Raw genomic sequence first — 25,621 nt, 5'->3', positions numbered from 1 at the left:
CTTGACCTTCACATTCTTTCAGGAGGAACCCTTTGGACAAGGATGATTTTCTTCCATATTCTACCACCTGTAAGTTGCTCTCCTGTTTCCTTTAAATTAAAAACTGAACAGTTTGCTTAGTTGGTAGAATCTTCATGAAGCTGAATAATTTGTCATCTGGGCTGTTACAAAACTTCTAGGGAGGAAAGCAATACATTTGCAAGTAAAATGAACAGGAAACTGCTAATTAGGCATCCCCAAACAACCATGTGTTTTCCCAGGAATGGTATTAAAATTTTTGTAAAGATAAGTAAATAATAATAATAAAGTTTGCTAGAGAATAGTTCCCCAAAGACCCACATTAAAAAGCATGATAAATTAAGCCAGTACAAGCACTGATGGATCAAACTTATGTATGCTTCTTGAGGCTCATTGTGTTGATTTGGATCAAGTCCTAAAGAGAAGCTGACTTGCATCTTGCATGACTAAGTCCATAATTAGCTGCCCAGTCCTGAAGCTTTTCCAATTCACCAATATCTTGATCTTAAGGTGTGCACGACACAAGGAACTGTTGGCCAAAGAATATTTTAAAATTGTAGAACCAGATAATATTGAAAACATCATGTCTCAAACAGAAATCTTTATCCAAAATACATACACTAAAAAATTACATATATTTAACTTTGTGTAGAGAAGATCATTATTTCATCTCTACCATTTTTAAAGGAAATAATACTATCATTAATAAATGATAAATATCCTTTCCAGATTTTTTTCTGGGGATGCTATATTAAAACAGTATGTTTGATATTTACTCCATATTTATTTGCAGTTACTCAGCAGTCCATCAGGGTCAGTATTTAGAAATTCCCAAACAGCCATTATTGTGTAAAACTCTATATATTATATCATGTATATTTATTTGAAGATCAGTGATTTTAAATGCCTCACCTCCTGAGTACTGCTACAGATCTAAATGTGGCTTCAATAAATATCTAAGGAGGATACCATCAATACTTTTCTTCCGGAAGTATGCAATACTTAAAATTCTGGCTGTGTAAAGGCTTCAGCCACCCTATATGCAAAATTCATTATGTAGAAGGTGCTCTGTATAGCAACATGGAATTCTATCAGATACCAACTCTGCTGTAAAATCTTTATCCATAAGAATTATACAATTTCTACAGTAAGATTTATCATATCATGATATCTAAACTTCCTTATGAGGGGAAATGATCCCTTTCCTACTTCTTTAAAAAGTCTAAGTCTTAGGAAAAAATAATTACTTAAAAGAAAAAAAAATTGGTAATACCCTAAGGCAGTGGTTTTCATATTGATTGTGCATCAGAATCATCAGGAGGGCACAGATTCTGGGGCCTTGGCCCATAGTTTCTGATTTAGTAGAGGTTTGGGGTGGAGGCCAGAAAATTTAGGAACCATACTTTGGAAACAGTGACTGTACTAAACGTCTGGAAAATTAAAAAAAAAAAAGTATCTCAAGGGCATAAGTTTTTTCATGTCTTTTTAGAGAGTATTACACTGCATTTCTTCTTAACTATGTAGCCCTGCATCTTAAAGATGAGATCTTTATGTAATATAATTAGTATAGCTCTTAAATATCTTTCTTCCTCACTAATGAGTTAGGTGTCATAAAGGAAAAAAACAAGCGTTCTTCTTGATTAAATAAATCAGATGAAATTTAAAGTACAAATGTTTTAAGTGAAAAGTAGAGTGCTTAGATGAAAATAAAAATAAGGCAAACCAATACATAAATTTCAAAAAAATAAAAGCAAATGTATAACCAACTACGAATTGGACAATAGCATTCCTAAATGTATAATTTAAATATGAAGAAACTTAGATAACTAAGTTATGGTTATACTAGTATCTGGAATTAATTTTTTATTGAACCACTCACATGCTCTCTGTACATGAATTTCCAATATGATTATGACATACCTCTCTTGTATTTTATTTAAAATATAAGAAATTATCCACTGATAAGTTTATTTGCACTGATATGGAACAACAGGACTTGTAGTAGAATAATCAAACAGGCAAGGAACACCTTCACTACCAATGACTAAGTTCGCTCCTTATCCTAGTCCACCCTACTTAGTCCACTTGGGTCACTGTAACAGAAACACAACAAACCGGTGTTTTTACAAGCAATCACATAGTACTTCTCACAGTTCTGGAGGCTGGGAAGTCCAAGATCAAGGTGCAGTAGATTCAGTGTCTAGAGAGGGCCTCATTCCTGGTTTAGAGATGGCTGTCTTTTCACTGGGTCCTCACATGGGGGAAGTGGTGAGGGAGCCCTGTGGAGTCTCTTTTGTTGCTAAGTTGTGTCCGACTCTTTGTGACCCCATGGTCTGCAGCACACCAGGCTCCTCTGTCCTCCACTATCTCCTGGAGCTTGCTCAAATTCATGTCCATTGAGTTGGTGATGTCATTCAACCATTTCATCCTCTGCTGTCCCATTTCTCCTTTTGCCTTCAGTCTTTCCCAGAATCAGGGTATTTTCCGATAAGTCAGCTTTTCCCATCAGGTGGCCAAAGTATTACAGCTTTAGCTTCAGTCAGTGAATATCCACAATTGACTTCCTTTAGGATTGACTGGTTTGATCTCCTTGTAGTCCAAGGGACTCTCAAGAGTCTTCAGCACCACAGTTCAAAAGCATCAATTCTTCAGGACTCAGCCTTCATTATGGTCCAACTCTCACATCTGTACATGACTACTGGAGTTTCTCTTACAACAGTACTAATCCCATTAGAGCTCCACCTCATGACCTAGTCAACTTCCAAAGGCCCCACAACCTCATACCATCACATCAGAGGTTAGTTCCCAACACACAAATTTGGGGGAACACAAACCTTCAGTCTATACCACACTTCCTCATCCAGGGTGTCAGGCATGAGAACCAGGTTGGTTTTGGGTTCTACTCAGTTGGGAGAGCAATGTTCAGGGTGTTCTGATCAGTTCCCTACCACTCTATGATCTCCAAAACACTGTCTATTTGACATGCAGTGCAGCAATTACCATTGTCTGTTTTATGAAGTTCCTATCTCAAATATTTCTAAACCTAACACTGAAAAACTAGAGAACCGACTGCTTCCCTGTGGCTCAGACAGCAAAGGATCTACCTGCAATGCAGGAGACCTGGGTTCAAACTCTGAGTCAGGAAGATCACCTGGATAAGGGATTGGCAATCCACTCCAGCATTCTTGCCTAAGAAATCCCATGGACAGAGGAGCCTGGCAACCTATAGTCCATGGGATTTCAAAGAGTCAGACACTACTGAGCCACTAACATGTTCACTTTCAATGTATAGCACAAGGAGCTCAGCTCAGTGCTCTGTGGTGACCTATAAGGATGAGATGGGAAGAGAGAAGGAGGTCCAAGAAAGAAGGGATGTATGTATACATGTAGCTGATTCTCCAGCGCCAATACTTTGGGCACCTGATGGGAAGATTGACTCATTAGAAAAGACCCTGATGCTGGGAAAGATTGAAAGCAGAAGAAGGGGATGACAGAGGATGAGACAGTTGGATGGCACCACCAACTTGAAGGACGTGAGTTTGAGCAAGCTCCCGGAGTTGGACAGGGAACTTCCTGATGGACAGGGAAGCCTAGCATGCTGCAGTGCATTGAGTTGCGAAGAGTTGGACACGAATGAGCGACTGAGCGACAACAAATAGCTGATTCACTTTGTGGCAGAAATGAACACAACATTGTAAAGCCACTATATCCTACTAAAAAAAACTTTCATTTGCTCTTATTTTCTTTGACAACTCACTTGTATTTTATTTAAAATGCATGGGCTTTCCAATATACTGTTCCTCAGCAAGGTAACATTTATATTTCAGAAAAATATATGATAATTTTCCTTTAATATTTGTACAAATAAATATATATTTTTTGGAAAGGGACTGAAAGCACATGGTAAATTATAAAAGCACACAGAATGACAAGCAATCATTTTTTCTTTCTGTGCATGTCCTCCAGTTCTCTCCTGCAGTTATGTCCACATCACTACATATACAACTATAACTTTCTTTTTAAAAATCAAAACTATACTCTATTTTTAACATACCATTACTGTTCATTACTGTTCATAACTGATCAGTTATGTCTGACTCTTTGTGACCCCATGGACCACAGCCTACCAGGCTCCTCTGTCCATGGGATTCTCCAGGTAGGATATTGGAGTGGATTGCCATTGCTTTCTCCAAGGGATCTTCCTGACCCAGGGATCAACCCTGCATCTCCAGCATCTCCTACACTGTCAGTGGATATTTCCATATTAATGGACATTTTGGTTATCCCTACTTTATGCATCCATAAACTATACATGATGAAAGCTCTTGTTTATTATGTATTTGGTATGTCTGAGGATGAATTCTTATATGTGAAACAGCTGCTCCATAGGGCATACATTTGAAATATTGATATGTGTTGTCCAATTGTCCTTCAAAGATGTAGAGATATAGAAATAATTCTTCTTCTATTGAGGTATTTAAATACCTTTTTCTCCACACTTTGGTCAGTGAAAAAATCACTTGTCTTTTAATTTAACTTGTACTTATATGTGTTGGAAATTCTTTAACTTGCATAATTGAGATTACTTTTGCACATGTTTAAAAACTTCTGATAAGTTTTTCTCTGAACTGCTTATTGATGTGCTTTTCCATTATATGTTTAATGTTTTTATAATTCATATGAGGAAGAACTATATTAGAGGGGAAAAGTCCCTCTATGATATAGGTTGTGCACATTTTCTCCTCATTGTGGTCACATACTTGTAGTTTCCTTATGGTATGCACTGCTCTGCAAGAAGACAAATCTCTCAGATAACACAAATCTGACAGATTTTCATTCATGGTGAATAATAATATTTTATTCTTTAGAGGTACATCTTCAATTTCTTTCTCTTTTTTCATTTTCTCTCTCTCTTACTGCACACACATCAGCCAGTATGGAAAGGTAAGTTTTTCTTTGTTTCCTCTCCAACTTTAAATTCAATATTACTCTCCATGAAGCATCCAGGTTATATCAATCCTGGCTCGGTGCCTCCAGTGACTTCTTAAGGCATCTAGAATAAAGTTCAGACTTCTTCCATGGCCTGTGCACTCTGACACTTTCCCATCTACAGTCTCATTCCAGAGAATCCTCACACATCACTCACCTCGCTCTGCTCCATCCATGATGATTTCCCTCAGACACATGAAGCATCATGGTCTTTCTACTTGGAAAAATCAGACCTTCCCACATTTTCAGTTTAAATGTGATTTCCCCAGAGAAACATTCCCTGAAGACTTAACCTAAAACCCACCAACTCTAGAACTTCAGCCAGAAGAGCACCAACTTGCCATCTCAGTCATCACCCAGAACACTACTTATTATGCTTAATGCTTAATTTTATGTGTCAATGTGACTATGCTTTGATATACAGTACTAATGCCAAAGACATCTTTAGATGTTGCTGCGAACATGTTTTCTATATGTGATTAACATTTTTAGATTTTGAGTAAAGCAGATGATCTGCATGATGTGTGTGGGCCTCATCGAATCAGTTGAAAGTCATAAAAGACAGAGGTTCCCAGAAAAGGAAGATATTCTACCTCCAGGCTGCCTTGTATTCAAGACTGCAACACTGATTTTCAACAGAATTTCTACCCTGCCTAGAGATCTAAACAGATCTCAGATTTACCAGCCCCCCACAATCCTGCGAGCCAATTCTTTAAAATATCTTTCTAAATATAGATGGTAGATGATGATGAAAGCAGAGGAACCAGTAGATTCCAAGGGTTAAATACCCGGAAGAAATACCAAGGAGAAATACCAAGGGTTCCGCTCCTCTAGATAACCCTGATACAACTAATACATTACTACACATTTATCACATAGAAAGCCCCCTCACTGCAGGCACCATGTTTATACTAACACTTAACTTCTGAAGAAACATGTACGGCAATTTTAGAAACAAGACTTCAAATTAGACAGCAAAGACTTAATTACAAACCAACAGTACAATACATTTATTTAATACTTTGTAATACTCTCTGGAAAAGGTCAGTTTTCATTCCAATGCCAAAGAATGCTCAAACTACTGCACAATTGCACTCATCTCACATGCTAGTAAAGTAATGCTCAAAATTCTCCAAGCCAGGCTTCAGCAATATGTGAACCGTGAACTTCCTGATGTTCAAGCTGGTTTTAGAAAAGGCAGAGGAACAAGGATCAAAGTGCGAACATCCGCTGGATCATGGAAAAAGCAAGAGAGTTCCAGAAAAGCATCTATTTCTGCTTTATTGACTATGCCAAAGCCTTTGACTGTATGGATCACAATAAACTGTGGAAAATTCTGAAAGAGATGGGAATACCAGACCACCTGATCTGCCTCTTGAGAAATTTGTATGCAGGTCAGGAAGCAACAGTTAGAACCAGACATGGAACAACACACTGGTTCCAAATAGGAATAGGAGTTCGTCAAGGCTGTATATTGTCACCCTGTTTATTTAACTTATATGCAGAGTACATCATGAGAAACGCTGGACTGGAAGAAGCACAAGCTGGACTCAAGATTGCCGGAAGAAATATCAATAACCTCAGATATGTAGATGACACCACCTTTATGGCAGAGTGAAGAGGAACTAAAAAGCCTCTTAATGAAAGTGAAAGAGGAGAATGAAAAAATTGGCTTAAAGCTCAACATTCAGACAATGAAGATCATGGCAGGTGGTCCCATCACTTCATGGCAAATAGATGGGGAAACAGTGGAAATAGTGTCAGACTTTATTTTTGGGGGCTCCAAAATCACTGCAGATGGTGACTACAGCCATGAAATTAAAAGACACTTACTCCTTGGAAAGAAAGTTATGACCAACCTAGATAGCATATTCAAAAGCAGAGACATTACTTTGCCAACAAAGTCCGTCTAGTCAAGGCTATGGTTTTTCCAGTGGTCATGTATGGATGTGAGTTGGACTGTGAAGAAAGCTGAGGGCCGAAGAATTGATGCCTTTGAACTGTGGTGTTGGAGAAGACTCTTGAGAGTCCCTTGGACTGCAAGGAGATCCAACCAGTCCATTCTGAAGGAGATCAGCCCTGGGATTTCTTTGGAAGGAATGATGCTAAAGCTGAAACTCCAGTACTTTGGCCACCTCATGCGAAGAGTTGACTCATTGGAAAAGACTCTGATGCTGGGAGGGATTGGGGGCAGGAGGAGAAGGGGGCGACAGAGGATGAGATGGCTGGATGGCATCACTGACTCAATGCATGTGCATCTGGGTGAACTCCGGGAGTTGGTGATGGACAGGGAGGCCTGGTGTGCTGCGATTCATGGGGTCACAAAGAGTCAGACACGACTGAGTGACTGATCTGATCTGATCTGATCTGAATACTTTCTATATTTACTGCATACTCACAAAAAGACATGCATTTTGTTTGATAAAAATAAGTTAAATATATTACTCTAAAATGCTGTTGATTTACTGATTCAATATACCTAAAATACCTAGATTCTGTTTAGAATAATCTACAAAGGGACCAATATTTCATTCATGTTTACAACTGTCATTTCATATTTAATTTATGTAAAATTATATGAAAAATTTTATATCTCACATATCATACATTAATGACTTGCATGTGTGCATGTATCATGCTAAGTTGCTTCACTCACTCTGACTCTTTACTGCCCTATGGACTATAGACCACCAGGTGCCTCTGTCCATGAGGATTCTCCAGGCAAGAATACTGGAGTGGGTTACCATGCCCTCTCCAGGGGATCTTTCCGATCCAGGGATCGAACCTGAGTCTCTTATGTCCCCTGCATTGGCAGATGGGTTCTTTACCACTAGTGCCTACTGGGAATCCCCCATATTAATGTCTTGTAGCTTGTGCTTGTGTTAGTCACTCAGTCGTGTCCAACTCTTTGCAACCCTATGGACTGTAGCCCACCAGGCTTCTCTGTCCATGGAATTCTCCAGGCAAAAATACTGGAGTAGGTTGCCATTCCCTTCTCCAGGAGATTTCCCTGACCTAGGGATGGAAACCAGGCAGATTCTTTACTGTCTGAGCCACTAGGAAAGCCCCATATTAATGCCTTACTGGTTAACGGAGTCTTCATTTTATTAGGAGGAGGCCTTTCTTGCTGTCAACTGCATAGAATGGGGCAAAGAAATGAGCAGCTTTGTACCAATTTAGATACAATTTGGTTGATGCTGATAGAGGGAACTCAAAAATTGATGGTATTTCTTAAAATGAAAAGATTGCTTTTTTATAATATAGAAACCTTATGAAAAATTTAAGCACTAAGTGTCTAGAGAGCAAACTTTTCTTATTTGCTTTTCCCTCCCCACAACCATTGTCCAGAGGCTTTTACTGTTCAGATGAACTGACTTTTAGGCAACTTCCAAAACTTGAGACTCATTTCCTTTATGATTCTTAAACTCTTGAGTTTCTTATTCAATAGCCCAAAGATTTATAACTTAAATTCTTTGTGGTTCCATTACATATAAAACTGATTAAAGATAGAGCTTTGAAAGTGGATTATACAAAAAAAAAAAAACTCAAAAAAATAATCTGCATTCATTTATCTCCTTAAAGAGAAAAAAAAACAAAATATTACCTCATTTTAGTTATGAGTAAATGAAATATTCAGAACAATGAAATACATAATTATATTAATCATATAAGCCAAAACATAAAGGTCAGTAATTAAATGTTACATTAACATGCAAGTAATTTCAAATCAAATTTTAGAAATGCATTTCAACAGTAACTAGTAAAATTTACTCATTTGTTTTGAAGAATGTATCAGAAAATAAGGATCTTGATGGTTGGACAAGAGACTATCCTGATAACTAATGAGCTATTTTCATAAAATAAATGAGACTACACTGAACTCTATTTGAAGAAGAAAGTATTATAAATAAGTTACTGTTCTCTTTCATGTCTTCTGGCATTTTTTTCTAAAATATAATAAATCATTCACTGATTAATTTGTATCCTATGATATGGAAGGAACTAGACTAAGAAAAAATATGTGCCATCTTTATAGATAATCAAACTTACAGCTATTTTACTAAAAAGGGAATACTTTTTCATTTCTAAGTTCAATATGAAAATGAAGGATAAGTAAGAAACTGCTCAGGGTATAGAAGTAATATAAGAATAGGCTTCCCAGAACCCTTGAAGACTGCTGCTGTTTGCAATAACACAATCTGTAGTCACAAGTCTATGGAACTGTGATGAAATCTGTACCCCTAAAGAGATAACAACTTCTGTGCCAAACAGATGGGAAAAGGTCCTTTAGCTTTCCACGTCAGTGAACTTTTATCTTGTTCTCTCTTATTCTTTTTTTCATCTTCCTCTCACATAATCTCTGATGGAAGCAGGTAACATGTTAAAAATAGCTTCCTCGTACCATGTCAATCTGGTGAGAAACTGAGTAGGTAGACACACGGTGATGACTGATGTTCAAGCTCATTTTGTTTTAGTGATTCTGTTTACAACATGTATTTCCTTTGGGGATTCAATGGATGAAGAGAAATGACTTTAACTGTAGCAGCCTTAAAATTGTCATTTCACGGAAACAATCTGTTGTATGATGTACTTATATTTAGCATGGCTTCAGACATTTATTTCCAGCCAACTGGTAGTTCATTACGATCAACTTTAAGACAGTGATTGACTATTTCCAAACAACTGCTTCAGAGTAAAATATTTTTTCTTTTATCTTTGCAATGCTTTTATTTTGTATCTTAACTTTTAGTTCTCCCTTGAGAAAACTGATGTATGGCATGGGTACAAGACAGATCACAATTCGCCAAAACTGGAGTATTGAAACTGCCTATTACGATATATTTTCTCTACTTCTATCCTCAATGAAATAATCTTTTAAACTATTAATAAGGCATATCTCCTACTCTAAGCCCCGATCCCTAATATTAATTTTACTGACCCATAAACTAACCTTCTTTGTTTTCCTTTGTTCTCTAACGTCTTTGTTTTCCAAATGAACGTCTTCTGATCCCCGATAGAAAACATTCAATGAAGAGAGATCAGTGCAAAAGTGTTTCATTCCTACTGAAGTAAAGGAATATAAACTGCTCAATAAGAAGATTGAATAGTTTTTGAATGTTTACTATGTGATAACTAGTATGCTAAATTGTTGTTGTGGATAACGTTTAATTCTCAAATATGAGATATGCACTATTTTCAGCCACACTTAAAAGACAGAAAACTGATGCAATTAGAAGTTAATAAATGAGCTTTTACTGGTTTTCTGAATGAATGGCTACACTATAATGGATATGGGAAAGTTTAATACACAAGTAGTCAGGACACACCTGTGAAGCTTAAATGCAAGTGTTGAGAAGGAGAAGAGATACTCTGAAAGGTTACATGCAAATGTAAATAATGCAGTTTAAGAGGCCACCAAACTTAATGCATTTGCTCCCATTCTTTGTCTTGCTTCTAAGTCAGCTGATTAAACTTCCATCCAGTCTTAGAAACCCTCTAAACCATTCACACTTGTAATCCTTGGGTCACTGGTGTTTTCCTCTACATCATATTCTAAATGAGAGGGCTCATATCTGCCTTGTCTACTCACTGTATCTCCATCATCTAGAACAGCATATGTGACAGAATAGACTGTTGACAACATAATTTTTATTATGCCTCATTATATTTTTTATTTACTGTGTGTGTGTGTTCAGTCATGTCCAACTCTTTGTGGCCTCATGGATTATAGCCTCCCAGGCTCCTCTGCCCATGGAATTTTCCAGGCAAGAATTCTAGAGTAGAGTGCCATTTCCTACTCCAGGGGATCTTCCAGACCCAGGGATTGAATTGCATCCCTTGAGTTTCCTGCATTGGCAGGTAGATTCTTTACCATTAGAGTCACCTGGGAAGCCTAGTTCTATTTATTATGTTTTACTATAAAATTTTCAAATACACAAATACAAAGAACACCCTGCAGCCATAATAAACCTTCCATGACTATCTACACACATATAAGGAACATACATATATGTGTACTTAGTTGCTCAGTCATTTCCAACTCTCTGCATCCCTGTAGACTGTATCCCACCAGTCTCCTCTACCACGGGAATTCTCCAGGCAAGAATACTGGAGTGGGTTGCCATGCCCTTCCCCAGGGGATCTTGCCAACTCAGGGATCAGACCCAGGTCTCCCACATTACAGGCAGAACCTTCACTGTCTGAACCACCAGAGAAGCCCATACACATAGATCAGATCAGATCAGTCACTCAGTTTGTGTCCGACTCTTTGCGACCCCATGAATTGCAGAATGCCAGGCCTCCCTGTCCATCACCAACTCCCGGAGTTCACTCAGACTCACGTCCATCGAGTCAGTGATGCTATCCAGCCATCTCATCCTCTGTCGTCCCCTTCTCCTCTTGCCCCCAATCCCTCCCAGCATCAGAGTCTTTTCCAGTGAGTCAACTCTTCGCATGAGGTGGCCAAAGTACTGGAGTTTCAGCTTTAGCATCATTCCTTCCAAAGAACACCCAGGGCTGATCTCTTTCAGAATGGACTGGTTGGATCTCCTTGCAGTCCAAGGGACTCTCAGAGTCTTCTCCAACACCACAGTTCAAAAGCATCAATTCTTCGGCATCAATTCTATCAGCCTTCTTCACAGTCCAAGTCTCACATCCATACATGACCACAGGAAAAATCATAGCCTTGACTAGACGAACCTTTGTTGGTAAAGTAATGTCTCTGCTTTTCAATATGCTATCCAGGTTGATCATAACTTTCCTTCCAAGGAGTAAGTGTCTTTTAATTTCATGGCTGCAGTCACCATCTATAGTGATTTTGGAGCCCAGAAAAATACAGTCTGACACTGTTTCCACTGTTTCCCCATCTATTTCCCATAAAGTGGTGGGACCGGATGCCATGATCTTCATTTTCTGAATGCTGAGCTTTAAGCCAACTTTTTCACTCTCCACTTCCACTTTCATTAAGAGGCTTTTGACTTCCTCTTCACTTTCTGCCATAAGGGTGGTGTCATCTGCATATCTGAGGTTATTGGTATTTCTCCCGGCAATCTTGATTCCAGCTTGTGCGTCTTCCAGTCCAGGGTTTCTCATGATGTACTCTGCATATAAGTTAAATAAACAGGGTGACAATATACAGCCTTGATGTACTCCTTTTCCTATTTGGAACCAGTCTGTTGTTCCATGTCCAGTTCTAACTGTTGCTTCCTGACCTGCATACAAATTTCTCAAGAGGCAGATCAGGTGGTCTGGTATTCCCATCTCTCTCAGAATTTTCCACAGTTTATTGTGATCCACACAGTCAAAGGCTTTGGCATAGTCAATAAAGCAGAAATAGATGTTTTTTTGGAACTCTCTTGCTTTTTCTATGATCCAGCGGATATTGGCACTTTGATCTCTGGTTCCTCTGACTTTTCTAAAGCCAGCTTGAACATCAGGAAGTTCACAGTTCACATATTGCTGAAGCCTGGCTTGGAGAATTTTGAGCATTACTTTACTAGCGTGAGATGAGTGCAATTGTGCAGTAGTTTGAGCATTCTTTGGCATGATCTTTCTTTGGGATTGGAATGAAAACTGACCTTTTCCAGTCCTGTGGCCACTGCCGAGTTTTCCAAACTTGCTGGCATATTGAGTGCAGCACTTTCACAGCATCATCTTTCAGGATTTGGAATAGCTCAACTGGAATTCCATCACCTCCACTAGCTTTGTTTGTAGTGATGCTTTCTAAGGCCCACTTGACTTCCCATTCCAGGATGTCTGGCTCTAGGTCAGTGATCACACCATCGTGATTATCTGGGTCGTGAGGATCTTTTTTGTACAGTTTTTCTGTGTATTCTTGCCATCTCTTCTTAATATCTTCTGCTTCTGTTAGGTCCATACCATTTCTGTCCTTTATCGAGCTCATCTTTGCATGAAGTGTTTCTTTGGTATCTCTGATTTTCTTGAAGAGATCCCTAGTCTTTCCCATTCTGTTGTTTTCCTCTATTTCTTTGCATTGATCGCTGAAGAAGGCTTTCTTATGTCTTCTTGCTATTCTTTGGAACTCTGCATTCAGATGTTTATATCTTTCCTTTTCTCCTTTGCTTTTTGCTTCTCTTCTTTTCACAGCTATTTGTAAGGCCTCCCCAGACAGCCATTTTGCTTTTTTGCATTTCTTTTCCATGGGAATTGTCTTGATCCTTGTCTCCTGTACAATCTCACGAACCTCATTCCATAGTTCATCAGGCACTCTATCTATCAGATCTAGGCCCTTAAATCTATTTCTCACTTCCACTGTATAATCATAAGGGATTTGATTTAGGTCATACCTGAATGATCTAGTGGTTTTCCCTACTTTCTTCAATTTAAGTCTGAATTTGGCAATAAGGAGTTCATGGTCTGAGCCACAGTCAGCTCCTGGTCTTGTTTTTGCTGACTGTGTAGAGCTTCTCCATCTTTGGCTGCAAAGAATATAATCAATCTGATTTTGGTGTTGACCGTCTGGTGATGTCCATGTATAGAGTCTCCTCTTGTGTTGTTGGAAGAGGGTGTTTGCTATGACCAGTGCATTTTCTTGGCAAAACTCTATTAGCCTTTGCCCTGCTATTCCATATTCCGAGGCCAAATTTGCCTGTTACTCCAGGTGTTTCTTGCCTTCCTACTTTTGCATTCCAGTCCCCTATAATGAAAAGGACATCTTTTTTGGGTGTTAGTTCTAAAAAGGTCTTGCAGGTCTTCATAGAACTGTTCAACTTCAGCTTCTTCACTGTTACTGGTTGGGGCATAGACTTAGATTACTGTGATATTGAATTGTTTGCTTTGGAAACGAACAGAGATCATTCTGTCGTTTTTGAGATTGCGTCCAAGTACTGCATTTCAGACTCTTTTGTTGACCATGATGGCCACTCCATTTCTTCTGAGGGATTCCTGCCCGTAGTAGTAGATATAATGGTCATCTGAGTTAAATTCACCCATTCCAGCTAGATAGCTAGAGGAGCTATCCCACATTGAAGGTCAGGAAAGCTGGCGGTGGGGAGATACCCCTCGTCCAAGGTAAGGAGCAATGGCTGCACTTTGCTGGAGCAGCCGTGAAGAGATACCCCATGCCCAAGGTAAGAGAAACCCATGTAAGATGGTAGGTGTTGCAAGAGGGCACCAGAGGGCAAACACACTGAAACCATACTCACAGAAAACTAGTCAATCTAATCACACTAGGACCACAGCCTTGTCTAACTCAGTGAAACTAAGCCATGCCCGTGGGGCAACCCAAGACAGGTGGGTCATGGTGGAGAGATTTGACAGAATGTGGTCCACTGGAGAAGGGAATGGCAAACCACTTCAGTATTCTTGCCTTGAGAACCCCATGAACAGTATGAAAAGGAAAAATGATAGGATACTGAAAGAGAAACTCCCCAGGTCAGTAGGTGCCCAATATGCTACTGGAGATCAGTGGAGAAATAACTCCAGAAAGAATGAAGGGATGGAGCCAAAGCAAAAAGAATACCCAGCTGTGGATGTGACTGGTGATAGAAGCAAGGTCTGATGCTGTAAAGAGCAATATTGCATAGGAACCTGGAATGTCAGTTCCATGAATGAAGGCAAATTGGAAGTGGTCAAACAAGAGATGGCAAGAGTGAATGTCGACATTCTAGGAATCAGCGAACTGAAATGGACTGGAATGGGTGAATTTAACTCAGATGACCATATACATATATACATTTCATATTTAGTGTGATCACCTTCCCATGATTCAATGATTGATTTTAAAGCAAATTTCAGACATCATCTCATCTCACTCATAAATATTTCAGAGGTTATTTCAAATGAATGATTCAAGACACATATCACATATTACCCCTTTTATTAAATATTGTTCAAATCCTCTCAACCAAATGAGATTTTTCCTTATTTGAAAGTCTGTCGGATTTTTTTGTGTCTCACTTATATAACAGTATCTGTCTTGTTGGTGTTCATACTGTGAACATATTCTCTACCTGTGTTTGGAATTGAAGTCCCTGACATGGGGACAAAGTCTTCCTTACCTTTGTATCCCAAAGTCAACTGCAGTATTGAAAATGGAATCTAGTTTCCTGTCTTCTACCCCTCAGTTCCAAATACATGTAAAAGGATGTCAAAATAGCACTTTTTCTGTTTCCATTTCAGCTGAGAATAAGACAATTGACGGTATTCCAAACTGAAGTGCTAGGCATAAAAAACAGATGGCTGAAAATTGGTTTTCAGTCTTTCACTCTGATGTTCACCTTAATTGTATTAAAGAACTGAGGTTGAAGAGACAGAAGGAGAGAACTTGTTGAAGGAACTTGTTAGACTGCTGTGTCATCCCCATATTCATTCATGCTAAGTGAGCGAGGCTGAGGGATCCTTGTAAGCTGAAGAATTAAAAGGACTAGTAGTTGGTTCATGCCTAAGAAAATGGAAGGTGGCCCATGTTTGTAGTAGAAGCTACCTACATAACAGGAGAGTAAAAAGAAGCAACTCCACTGAATACAGGCTGTACTTCCACTAAAAGTGGGAGACAGAAACACAAAGTTTCTATGGCCTTGAGTGGACCACGAGGGAGAAAAGACTCCCACCAGGAGACCTCAGCAGAAAGAAGCCAGAATTGACCATCAGATGGAGAAGACCAGGGGGTAGACCTTGTCCTGAACACACGAAAGGCCTAGAACATCAGTCTTAATACCTGCCAAGCTAGGAATCATTAAGGAGAGAGGTAAAATAATCAGCCAAAGAATATTCCTTTCTCTTACCCCTTCTCTCTCACTGCTGCCACAGTGTCCCTCCAGCTCCAAGCTGGGGGAGTCATAAACATGAGCTGGAGGACAAGGAGAAGTCAAGATGGGCATGTGGATGTGGAGTGGTTCACCTCCATGTAGGTACCTCCAAGACTGAAGCAATATCTCAGAGGAATGGAGAGAAATGGCCACTTTAAGTGAAGCTCCAATGATCAAGTCAACCTGGAACCTTCTTTTGCTGAATTTAGACTTTCCATGGGCTGAATTTAATTACTGAATTTAGCAACTGCTTATGGAACTAATGACAATTACAAATCCTTCAGACGCTGATGACCAAAAAAATTCTGAGAATTGGCTGTGATTTCATTCTAGTGACAGGGAAAAGCAGTCTTCAGAGAGGGTTTAGTGAAAATTTCTGTTTTCACCTTTGTGTTCCAGCTCCCTAAACGTAATGATTGTGTACTTCATAGGGACAACTGACTATTAAGTCAATAAGCCAGTGAAGAAAGATTCAAAAGAAATTTCTCCGTTTGAAAAATGAGACACCGTGCAATTATTGCCACCTTAATGGAGCATTTCTTAGAAAACACCAAAAAGTGCATATGACTTGAGAAGAATGGGTATTTTCCTAGGCAGAACTTGGAGCAAAGTTGACAAAATGAGCATCCTCTTGCTACCTTTTCCTATCTTATTTTCTATAGAACTAAACTGTGGAATAACTATTTCAAGCACTACCATTTAAATAAAAATCATCTGCCAAGCAAGTGTACCATAGTAAGATGTAAGAAGATTGTACACAGTCAAGAACTCTTCACATTTTACACTCATTTAGAACCTAATACATCAATCATACTGATTCTTTGTCCCCTGGCTCTAAACTGTGCATTCTACAATGAAAGGAATTTGACAGTCTCTTATATCTGGGCTTCCTGGGTGGCTCAGTAGGAAAAAAAAAAATCTGCCTGCCAATGCAGGAGAAATAGGAGACACAGGCCTGATCCTTGGGTTAGGAAGATCCTCTGGAGAAGGAAATAGCAACCCACTTCAATATTCTTGCCTGGGAAATTCCATGGACAGAAGAGCCTGGTGGGCTACGGTCCATGGGATTGCAAAGAGTCAGACAGACTGAGCATGAACACATGCACATAAGCACTCTGTAATATATCTAAAACCACACTTTCTATTCCTGCCACAAAAGAGCAAAAATGTTTCAGTTCTTCCTATACTGAAGAAAGTAGACTCGGAATTTTGACCTTGGGTGCATCTTGACACTTTGATCCACCACTAGCCCAGGTACCTCATCTGTGAGAAATACAGTCATACCTAATAAGTGTCTAAGACAGGAGCTTTCCTGAGTTCTTTAGACTGTGATTTCATTAACATGTCTATGAGCCTGCACAGAATGACACAGGCATAATACTAAGGTTAAGTCAGAAAAAAAATCAGTATCCAGAGTCAGCCATAGGTAGGAACTTTTATGATTCATTTCCTTTCTTCTCATTTCTCAGACACTCAATTTCATTTTGGAAGCATGTATGACTCACCCAAATGTTATCACCAAGCCACACCCCCAAGTCACCAAATCTCTTCTCATATTAAAGCATTTATCAAAGATTTTTCCTCAGAGTTCTGTTAGCTTTAAAAATTATTGATGTGTTCAATGATACCAGTCTTAGCCTCTCAGATAATACAGAAGCTGTGTTATAAAATAAATTTCAGTAGATAAGAAGATATATGACATATAAATGCAAAAAAAGTACTACAGGAATTATGGTGAATTTAGAGGTTACAATAAAATACAAATGAGGGGGTTCACTTCACTAGGACTCAAAAAAAAGTGGGAAATTGTTTGGAATTAGCAGATGCAATCTATTATATATAGGCTGGATAAACAACAAGGTCCTACCATATGGCAGAAGGAGCCACATTTAATGTTCTGTGATTAAACTATAATGGAAAAGAAAATAAAAAGGATATATATATATTAAAGTAAATTACTGTATAGCAGAAATTAACACAACATTGCAAATCAACTATACTTGAATAATTTTTTAAATGAGAGTTTGGCAAAACTGTATATAGAGTTGTATGGGAAAAAGTATTTAATTTAAAATTATTCCATATTAATGGAATAGTGGAACTATTAAAGTTCATGGCAGATTGTTGTGATGGAGTAGGAGTGGGGATGCCTCATAATCACTCATTTTAAGTGACCTCCAATTCCAAACAAAGTAAGATAAGCCAAAGGTATGATAACAATGATGATTATTACAAAGGTATGCTTCAATATTAACCTGATTGAATAGGTAGAAATTGCAAGGGGTAAAAAATAGAAAACAGGCTGGTGTTAAGTCATAAAGAACATATTGCCTTTGCATAAGCAACACAGGAAAAACAGCCAGTTGTTACATTAGTACAATCTTGAGACCTGAGTGGGTTTAAATGTCTGTGACATTTGGAAACTAAGCTGGGGTTTTTTAAAAAAAAGAACATATAACTGAATGTAAGAAAGTCAGGAAGAAACAGAAAATTTGAAGATGAAGTAGTTTTCCAGATAAATAATGGGTAAAAAGTTGGGGAAAGTGAGATTAAAAAAAGTTATGGCCAGGAAAAATGTCATTTGATGGAAAGAAAACTGATAATACATAAGTATAAAATCTCAGATTTTTTCAGATTTTATATTCTTTTCTGATTTTTAAAATTCAATTATAATATGTTGACATGGGGCACCTTAGCAGAAGAGTTCAAAAAGAAAACACTGTGTTAAGAAAATAGCATTATAGAACATTAACTACATCAAGATAGAAATCACATGGATTATTTATTTTAATAGAATACTTAACAGCTATTGGCTAGTTTAAGAGTTGCTGCAGAAGTCATAAATTCCTGGAGATCGAAGGAGAGTTACTGGATTATCTGTCTATTAATCAAAAAGGAAAAAGAAAGCCTGGAAATTAAGCAGCTGTCATCTGAACTTCAGTAATCAGAAAGACAAGTGAAAGCCTTCAAACAATCAATTTGCAACCACAGGGAACTCAGCAGAGTAGACACTGGCAGGCCTTTCAGAGAACACTTTTGTTTCATGATGAAAGGACGGGAGGAAAGAAATAGAGACTCTGTGGATTTTAGTGATACATTTTCATCGTTAATCAGGAATTGCTTGAGCTATGTACTTTGGTGTCTTGATAGTGTATATGGTATACATGCACTGTTCAAAATCATTTGAACTAAAAGAGATTGTTTCATAAATTAATATGCTACAGCTATTTGACATATTTCATCTTCAACCACAAAGGAATTCCACCTCTTTTGATGAACAAAAAGGTGATTTGACCCAGTTTGTAGGCCTGTCATAATATTGAAACAAGCTGTATGGTTCTCATATTTTTTAAGGCAGGACGTCTATGCACATAAATAATGGTATCAATCATCTCCTTAAAAATGCCTCCAGGAGAAGAAATCTTGCCAAAATAATCACTTCACTCTTATAGTGAATGATAGGCTCAATCTGGGCCACAAATTTATCCTATTGATGTGTTTGGCATAATTTCTCTAGATTAAATCTGAGAGTATTACAACCCAGCATATAAAAGCAAAATAAAAATCCCTACTATCTCCAAATGTGGTATGTGCTGTGTACTCAGTCGTGTCTGATTCTTTGCGATCCCACGGACCGTAGCCCACCAGACTCCCCTGTCCATGGAATTCTCCAGGCAAGAATATTGGAGTGGGTTGTCATTTCCTTCTCCACCAAATGTGGTATACATTCACTTAATATTCATTTCTACAAAATTTGATGGCATAATTTATTTCAGTCAACTTTGGGTCTCTAAAATGAATATTCTATTTGGGGATCTTAGTATTTTCATACTATATTTTGTTTTTCTCAAGGAAAAAGCAGCTAATAGTTCAGGATTGTAAAATTCATCAGAACTTGACTTTACATTAAGGCCATTTTATGAAAACATATCCATCAATTTTTTGAAAAAACTATATCATAAAATTACTATAAAAGTCAAAATTGGTTAGAAACAAAATATAAAAATAGTGCTTTTATCTCAAAAAAGAATTATAAAAAGAAGAAAATAATAATGGCCCATAATTCTAACATCACTGTAACATGTTTTCATTAAATATCAATTAATAAATATAATGCAAATAAAAAATAAAGCCTCCCCAGTACTTTAAGTATATTAGCAGTTTTCACATAACTGCCCAGAAATATTCTATGTGGAACCAATATTAGTATTTTTACTTATTCAAATCTTCTGATAAAATACTTAATATCCAACTTTTAACTATCTTTATTTAATAGTTATTTGAACTTATTCTGCTTTAGCAAATATAAATATGAATCATTTTTGACTGCCACGTAATATTCAATGGTCAATATACCATGTTAACTGGATATGATGGATATTTATATTTTAGCATAGACTTTGCATTGAAAATAATTCCTGATCTACGTTTATATCAAAAACTAGCAGAGCCATGAATGAAATTACAATTTAAGGTACAGATAAGAATTTTCTCAAGATCGAGCAGAAAAGAGACACCACAAAATCAGCTTACTCTAAAGCATTAGGAAGAAAATTTGGGGGAGAATTCAGTGAGATGATTCTTATGAAACCTTAGTTGAGTGCTGGAAAACAATCAGGCTTGAAGAATGTTCATTTGGGAAGTAGCCTAGAGAGGTGGTAGGGAGCTAGTGTGTGAGGCTCATCGGCTGGCCTGGTGAGGCAAGGAGTAGATTGGTGACCCATGAGATAGGGAAAAGAGGAAAAACATAAAGAGGAAAAACATCCTGAGGGAAGGGAAAATGTCAGATAAGGTGATGAGGTAGAAGGGCTATATGAGGGAAAATTAAGTGAAGTGAAAGGTGTTCACAGGAGACTGGAGTCACTTAGGGCTCTTGAAAGCAAGTGACAGTCCGGAGGCTGGGTGGTATGGAAAAGGAAGACAGGAGGTGGAAGCAACTGAGAATAATGAGAACTGCTCACTTTCTTTACCAGAAATGTGGATGCTTCCCATGGAGAGTTCTTGCTACAGATAAGCTTTCTTTATTCATAAACCATGAATGAGGTCTTAAAATATATATCACGTATAAGAAAATATATCTTTAAAAATTTATTTATGTTTTTATTGAAGGATAATTGCTTTGCAGAATTTTGTTGTTTTCTGTCAAACTTCAACATGAATCAGTCATAGGTATACATATATCCCCTCCCTCCTGAACACCCCCCACAATCTCCCTCCCCATCCCACCACTCCAGGTTGACACAGAGCCCCAGTTTGAGTTTCCTGAGCCATACAGCAAATTCCCATTGACTGTCTATTTTACACATGGTAATGTAAGTTTCCATGTTACTCTTTCCATGCATCTCACTCTCTCCTCCCCTCTCCCCATGTCCACCAGTCTATTCATGCCTGTTTCTCCATTGCTGCCCTGTAAGTAAATTTTTAAGTACTATTTTTCTAGATTCTGTATATGTGTTAGAATATGATATTTATCTTTCTCTTTCTGACTTACTTCACACTGTATAATAGGTTCTAGGTTCATCCACCTCATTAGAACTGACTCAAAGGCATTCCTTTTTATGGCTGAGTAATTCCATTGTGTATATGTACCACCACTTTATCCATTCATTTGTCGATGGACATAGCTGCTTCCATGTTCTAGCTATTGTAAATAGTGCTGCAAAGAACAATGGGATGCATGTGCTTTTTTCAATTTTGGTTTCCTCAGGGTATATGCCTAGGAGTTGGGATTGCTGGGTTATATGGTGGTTTTATTCCTAGTTCTTTAAGGAATTTCCATACCATCTTCCATAGTGGCTGAATCAATTTACATTCCCACCAACAGTGCAAGAGTGTTCCCTTTTTCCCACACCCTCTCCAGCATTTATTGTTTGTAGACTTTTTGACGATGGCCATTCCGACCAGTGTGAGGTGATATCTCATTGTAGTTTTGATTCGCATTTCTCTAATAATGAGCAATGTTGAGCATCTTTTCATGTGTTTGTTAGCCATCTGTATGTCTTCTTTGGAGAAATGTAGGTTTATCTTTGAGTTAAAAATACTATCCCTCTGAAAACTTTTCCCAAACCATCGATTTCTCCAACAGTATTTCCTATTATACAACCCCCTGACCAAATAATCGAGAGGAATGGGACAAATTGAAACTAGGGCTCTTGCAGCTCTAGAATCAAATGTATAATATAATGTAATGTTGTATATTAAATATATGTATATTCTGAACTAAATCATTCATTAATCACCATGAAAGCTCATTAGCTCTTGTAGAAAAATTGTTAATACACAAAAATATTCAATTCTGGTTTGAACAATGGGAAAAGAGAAAGTATAAGTCAAAGTAGGATTTAATTACTAGATCTAAGTGGCAGAAATCTTATTAACATGAATACTGCAAGAACTCAAAATACTATGCATGCCATGACTATTCTCAGTAAAGGCAAGAAAGATATATTTAAGAACACATTTCAACATCCAAGGAGCATAATGAGAAAAGAACACTAGCCATGTCAGCTGAATATTTTATTTAAATTTAATTATAGTTCCTACCTTCAGTAATTATTTTCTGTGAAATCAAAGATTTCTTATGAGATATTTGAATATAAACTATAAGTAATCATTCTACTATATCAGGAATGTAACTATAATGAGTATGATAACCCAGAAATAAAGTTTTTATTACATGAATTTATACTCACATTAATTATAGTATATGTTTATCATAGCAAATTGAATTTGCTAAATGACATTTTAAATGAAATCATCACTTTTGTGGTAACTAAATTACCTATCCTTATATGGAGTAGGCGTGTTTATAAATCAGAAAATTTAACACCCTATTTTTTGGCCGATTTCTCAATATAAAATACACTAAAACATTCAAATCCGAACACAGCACAGGCCTACATTCTATGATAATCACTAGCACTAGAAAATCAACTAATTTCCTGCCAATTACTTGGACCAACACTATGGTTTCAGAGAGAAAATAGGACTTTCTAAAACTCAAGAAATTACTTGAGAGCACGACCAGTTATAGGAAGCGAAGGAAAATAAACTCAAAGAAATTCTAGACAGTGGAAAAAAAAAGGTAAAAAAAAATTCACTCCTGAGCTTGAGAACAATGGACAGTATATAAATAAACAATGCCTCCAACAGACGTACATAAAAGCACCAGCTCTCTCTATCGCTGTCTCTCTCTCCCCACCCCGCTTTCTCACATACACTCAAAGAGACAACTGTAGCGAGGACATGAACACTGTGCTGTGTGCTAAGTTGCTTCAGCCACGTCCGACTCTGCAACTCCATGGACTGTAGCCCACCAGGCTCCTCTGTCCATGGGGATTCTCCAGGCAAGAATATTGGAGTGGGTGGCCATGCCCTCCTCCAGGGGATCTTTCTGACCCAGAGATCAAAGCCCACATCTATCATGTGTACTGCACTGGCAGGCAGGTTCTTCACCACCAGCAGCACCTGTGAAACCCATGTTGACACTGTGGTGACATATATCCAGATATCAACGAATCTTTGCCCAGGTATTCATATTTCACTAAATGTCCTCACTTTCTAAATAGTCATAAAATTAAACTAAAAAAAAAAAGACATTTGAGAAACAAGACAGATTGGCTAGACATTAAATAACACCTAATAGAAAAAGTGAGATTGTTCAGTAAGCCATAGACGGATACCAAAGACAAGAGACCTTTTAGAACACCACATAATGCTATCCACATTTCTAAAATGTCAGAAGAATTAAATTTTTCTTGGGCAAACAAAAGAGAAGGAATTAATGGATCCTCTGACCTGTGGGGCAAAGTTAAATCTGAAGTAACGCATTAAAGAACAGGGGGGAAAGAAAAAAACAAAGATGAAAGTGGCTGCTAGGTTTTCATAGATCACCACACATAAAATACCTTTTTACTATGTCTTCTCCATTCCAGCATGGTAGTCCATCAGCAGCATCTAATTCATTAGCACAAAGCTGATCAGCCAGGCCCCCATAGAATGTCCTGTACAGTCGAAGGCTGTTGATAAATTCTCTGAATGGAAAAACAAAGAAAGCAGTTAAACCCCAAAGTTCATAAGAAATGCCAATATAAATGGCATAATGTTATGCATAATGTTTAGAAGGCAGCTTTTACAATTCTCTACTTATTTTTATATATTTAATACTTCTCTAACAATAGAAACAAAAAATATATCTTTTAAAAAATGTATTCATATTTATTCTCTTAAATAAAAGTTTTCACTGGGTATGAACTTTATATAAGTATTCAGTTCAGTTCAGTCACTCAGTCGTGTCTGACTCCTTGCAACTCCATGAATCGGAGCACGCCAGGCCTCCCTGTCCATCACCAACTCTCTGAGTTCACTGAGACTCACGTCCATCGAGTCAGTGATGCCATCCAGCCATCTCATCCTCTGTCATCCCCTTCTCCTCCTGCCCCCAATCCTTCCCAGCATCAGTCTTTTCCAATGAGTCAACTCTTCGTATGAGGTGGCCAAAGTACTGGAGTTTCAGCTTTGGCATCATTCCTTCCAAAGAAATCCCAGGGCTGATCTCCTTCAGAATGGACTGGTTGGATCTTCTAGCAGTCCAAGGGACTCTCAAGAGTCTTCTCCAACACCACAGTTCAAAAGCATCAATTCTTCGGCGCTCAGCCTTCTTCACAGTCCAACTCTCACATCCATACATAACAACTGGAAAAACCATAGCCTTGACTAGACGAACTTTTGTTGGCAAAGTAATGTCTCTTTGAATATGAAAGTAATGTCTCTTTACTTTCAAAAGTAAAGCTTTTGAATATGCTATCTAGTTTGGTCATAACTTTCCTTTCAAGGAGTAAACGTCTTTTAATTTCATGGCTGCAATCACCATCTGCAGTGATTTTGGAGCCCCCAAAAATAAAGTCTGCCACTGTTTCCACTGTTTCCCCATCTATTTCCCATGAAGTGATGGGACCAGATGCCATGATCTTTGTTTTCTGAATGTTGAGCTTTAAGCTAACTTTTTCACTCTCCTCTTTCACTTTCATCAAGAGGCTTTTGAGTTCCTCTTCACTTTCTGCCATAAGGGTGGTGTCATCTGCATATCTGAGGTTACTGATATTTCTCCCAGCAATCTTGATTGTAGCTTGTGCTTCTTCCAGTCCAGCATTTCTCATGATGTACTCTGCATATAAGTTAAATAAACCGGGTGACAATATACAGCCTTGACGTAATCCTTTTCCTATTTGGAACCAGTCTGTTGTTCCATGTCCAGTTCTAACTGTTGCTTCCTGACCTGCATATAGATTTCTCAAAAGGCACATCAGGTGGTCTGGTATTCCCATCTCTTTCAGAATTTTCCACAATTTATTGTGATCCACACAGTCAAAGGCTTTGGCATAGTCAATAAAGCAGAAATAGATGTTTTTCTGGAACTCTCCTTGCTTTTTCCATGATCCAGCAGATGTTGGCAATTTGATCTCTGGTTCCCCTGCCTTTTCTAAAACCAGCTTGAACATCAGGAAGTTCGCGGTTCACATATTGCTGAAGCCTGGCTTGGAGAATTTTGAGCATTACTTTACTAGCGTGTGAGATGAGTGCAATTGTGCGGTAGTTTGAGCATTCTTTGGCATTGCCTTTCTTTGGGATTGGAATGAAAACTGACCTTTTCCAGTCCTGTGGCCAGTGCTGAGTTTTCCAAATTTGCTGGCATATTGAGTGCAGCACTTTCACAGCATCATCTTTCAGGATTTGAAAGAGCTCAACTGGAATTCCATCACCTGCACTAGCTTTGTTCGTAGTGATGCTTTCTAAGGCCCACTTGATTTCACATTCCAGGATGTCTGGCTCTAGGTGTGTGATCA

General features: G+C 38.1%; 1 protein-coding gene across 4 annotated transcripts in view; it reads right to left on the bottom strand.

Annotated features, from left to right (window-relative positions):
- GPC5 (glypican 5) overlaps window positions 1-25,621 on the bottom strand; it is a 1,580,781-nt gene that overhangs the window by 1,158,676 nt on the left and 396,484 nt on the right. For all 4 annotated transcript variants that reach the window (XM_027557795.1, XM_027557797.1, XM_027557798.1 and 1 more), the window contains exon 5: window positions 23,684-23,809. In XM_027557795.1, the coding sequence (XP_027413596.1) occupies window positions 23,684-23,809 (126 nt within the window). The remainder of the gene's footprint in view (window positions 1-23,683; window positions 23,810-25,621) is intronic.

Source organism: Bos indicus x Bos taurus, chromosome 12 (assembly GCF_003369695.1).
Source record: "Bos indicus x Bos taurus breed Angus x Brahman F1 hybrid chromosome 12, Bos_hybrid_MaternalHap_v2.0, whole genome shotgun sequence".
Taxonomy (NCBI): Eukaryota; Metazoa; Chordata; class Mammalia; order Artiodactyla; family Bovidae; genus Bos; species Bos indicus x Bos taurus.
Note: the sequence above shows the minus strand (reverse complement) of the source record. Positions and strands in the feature narration are given on the sequence as shown.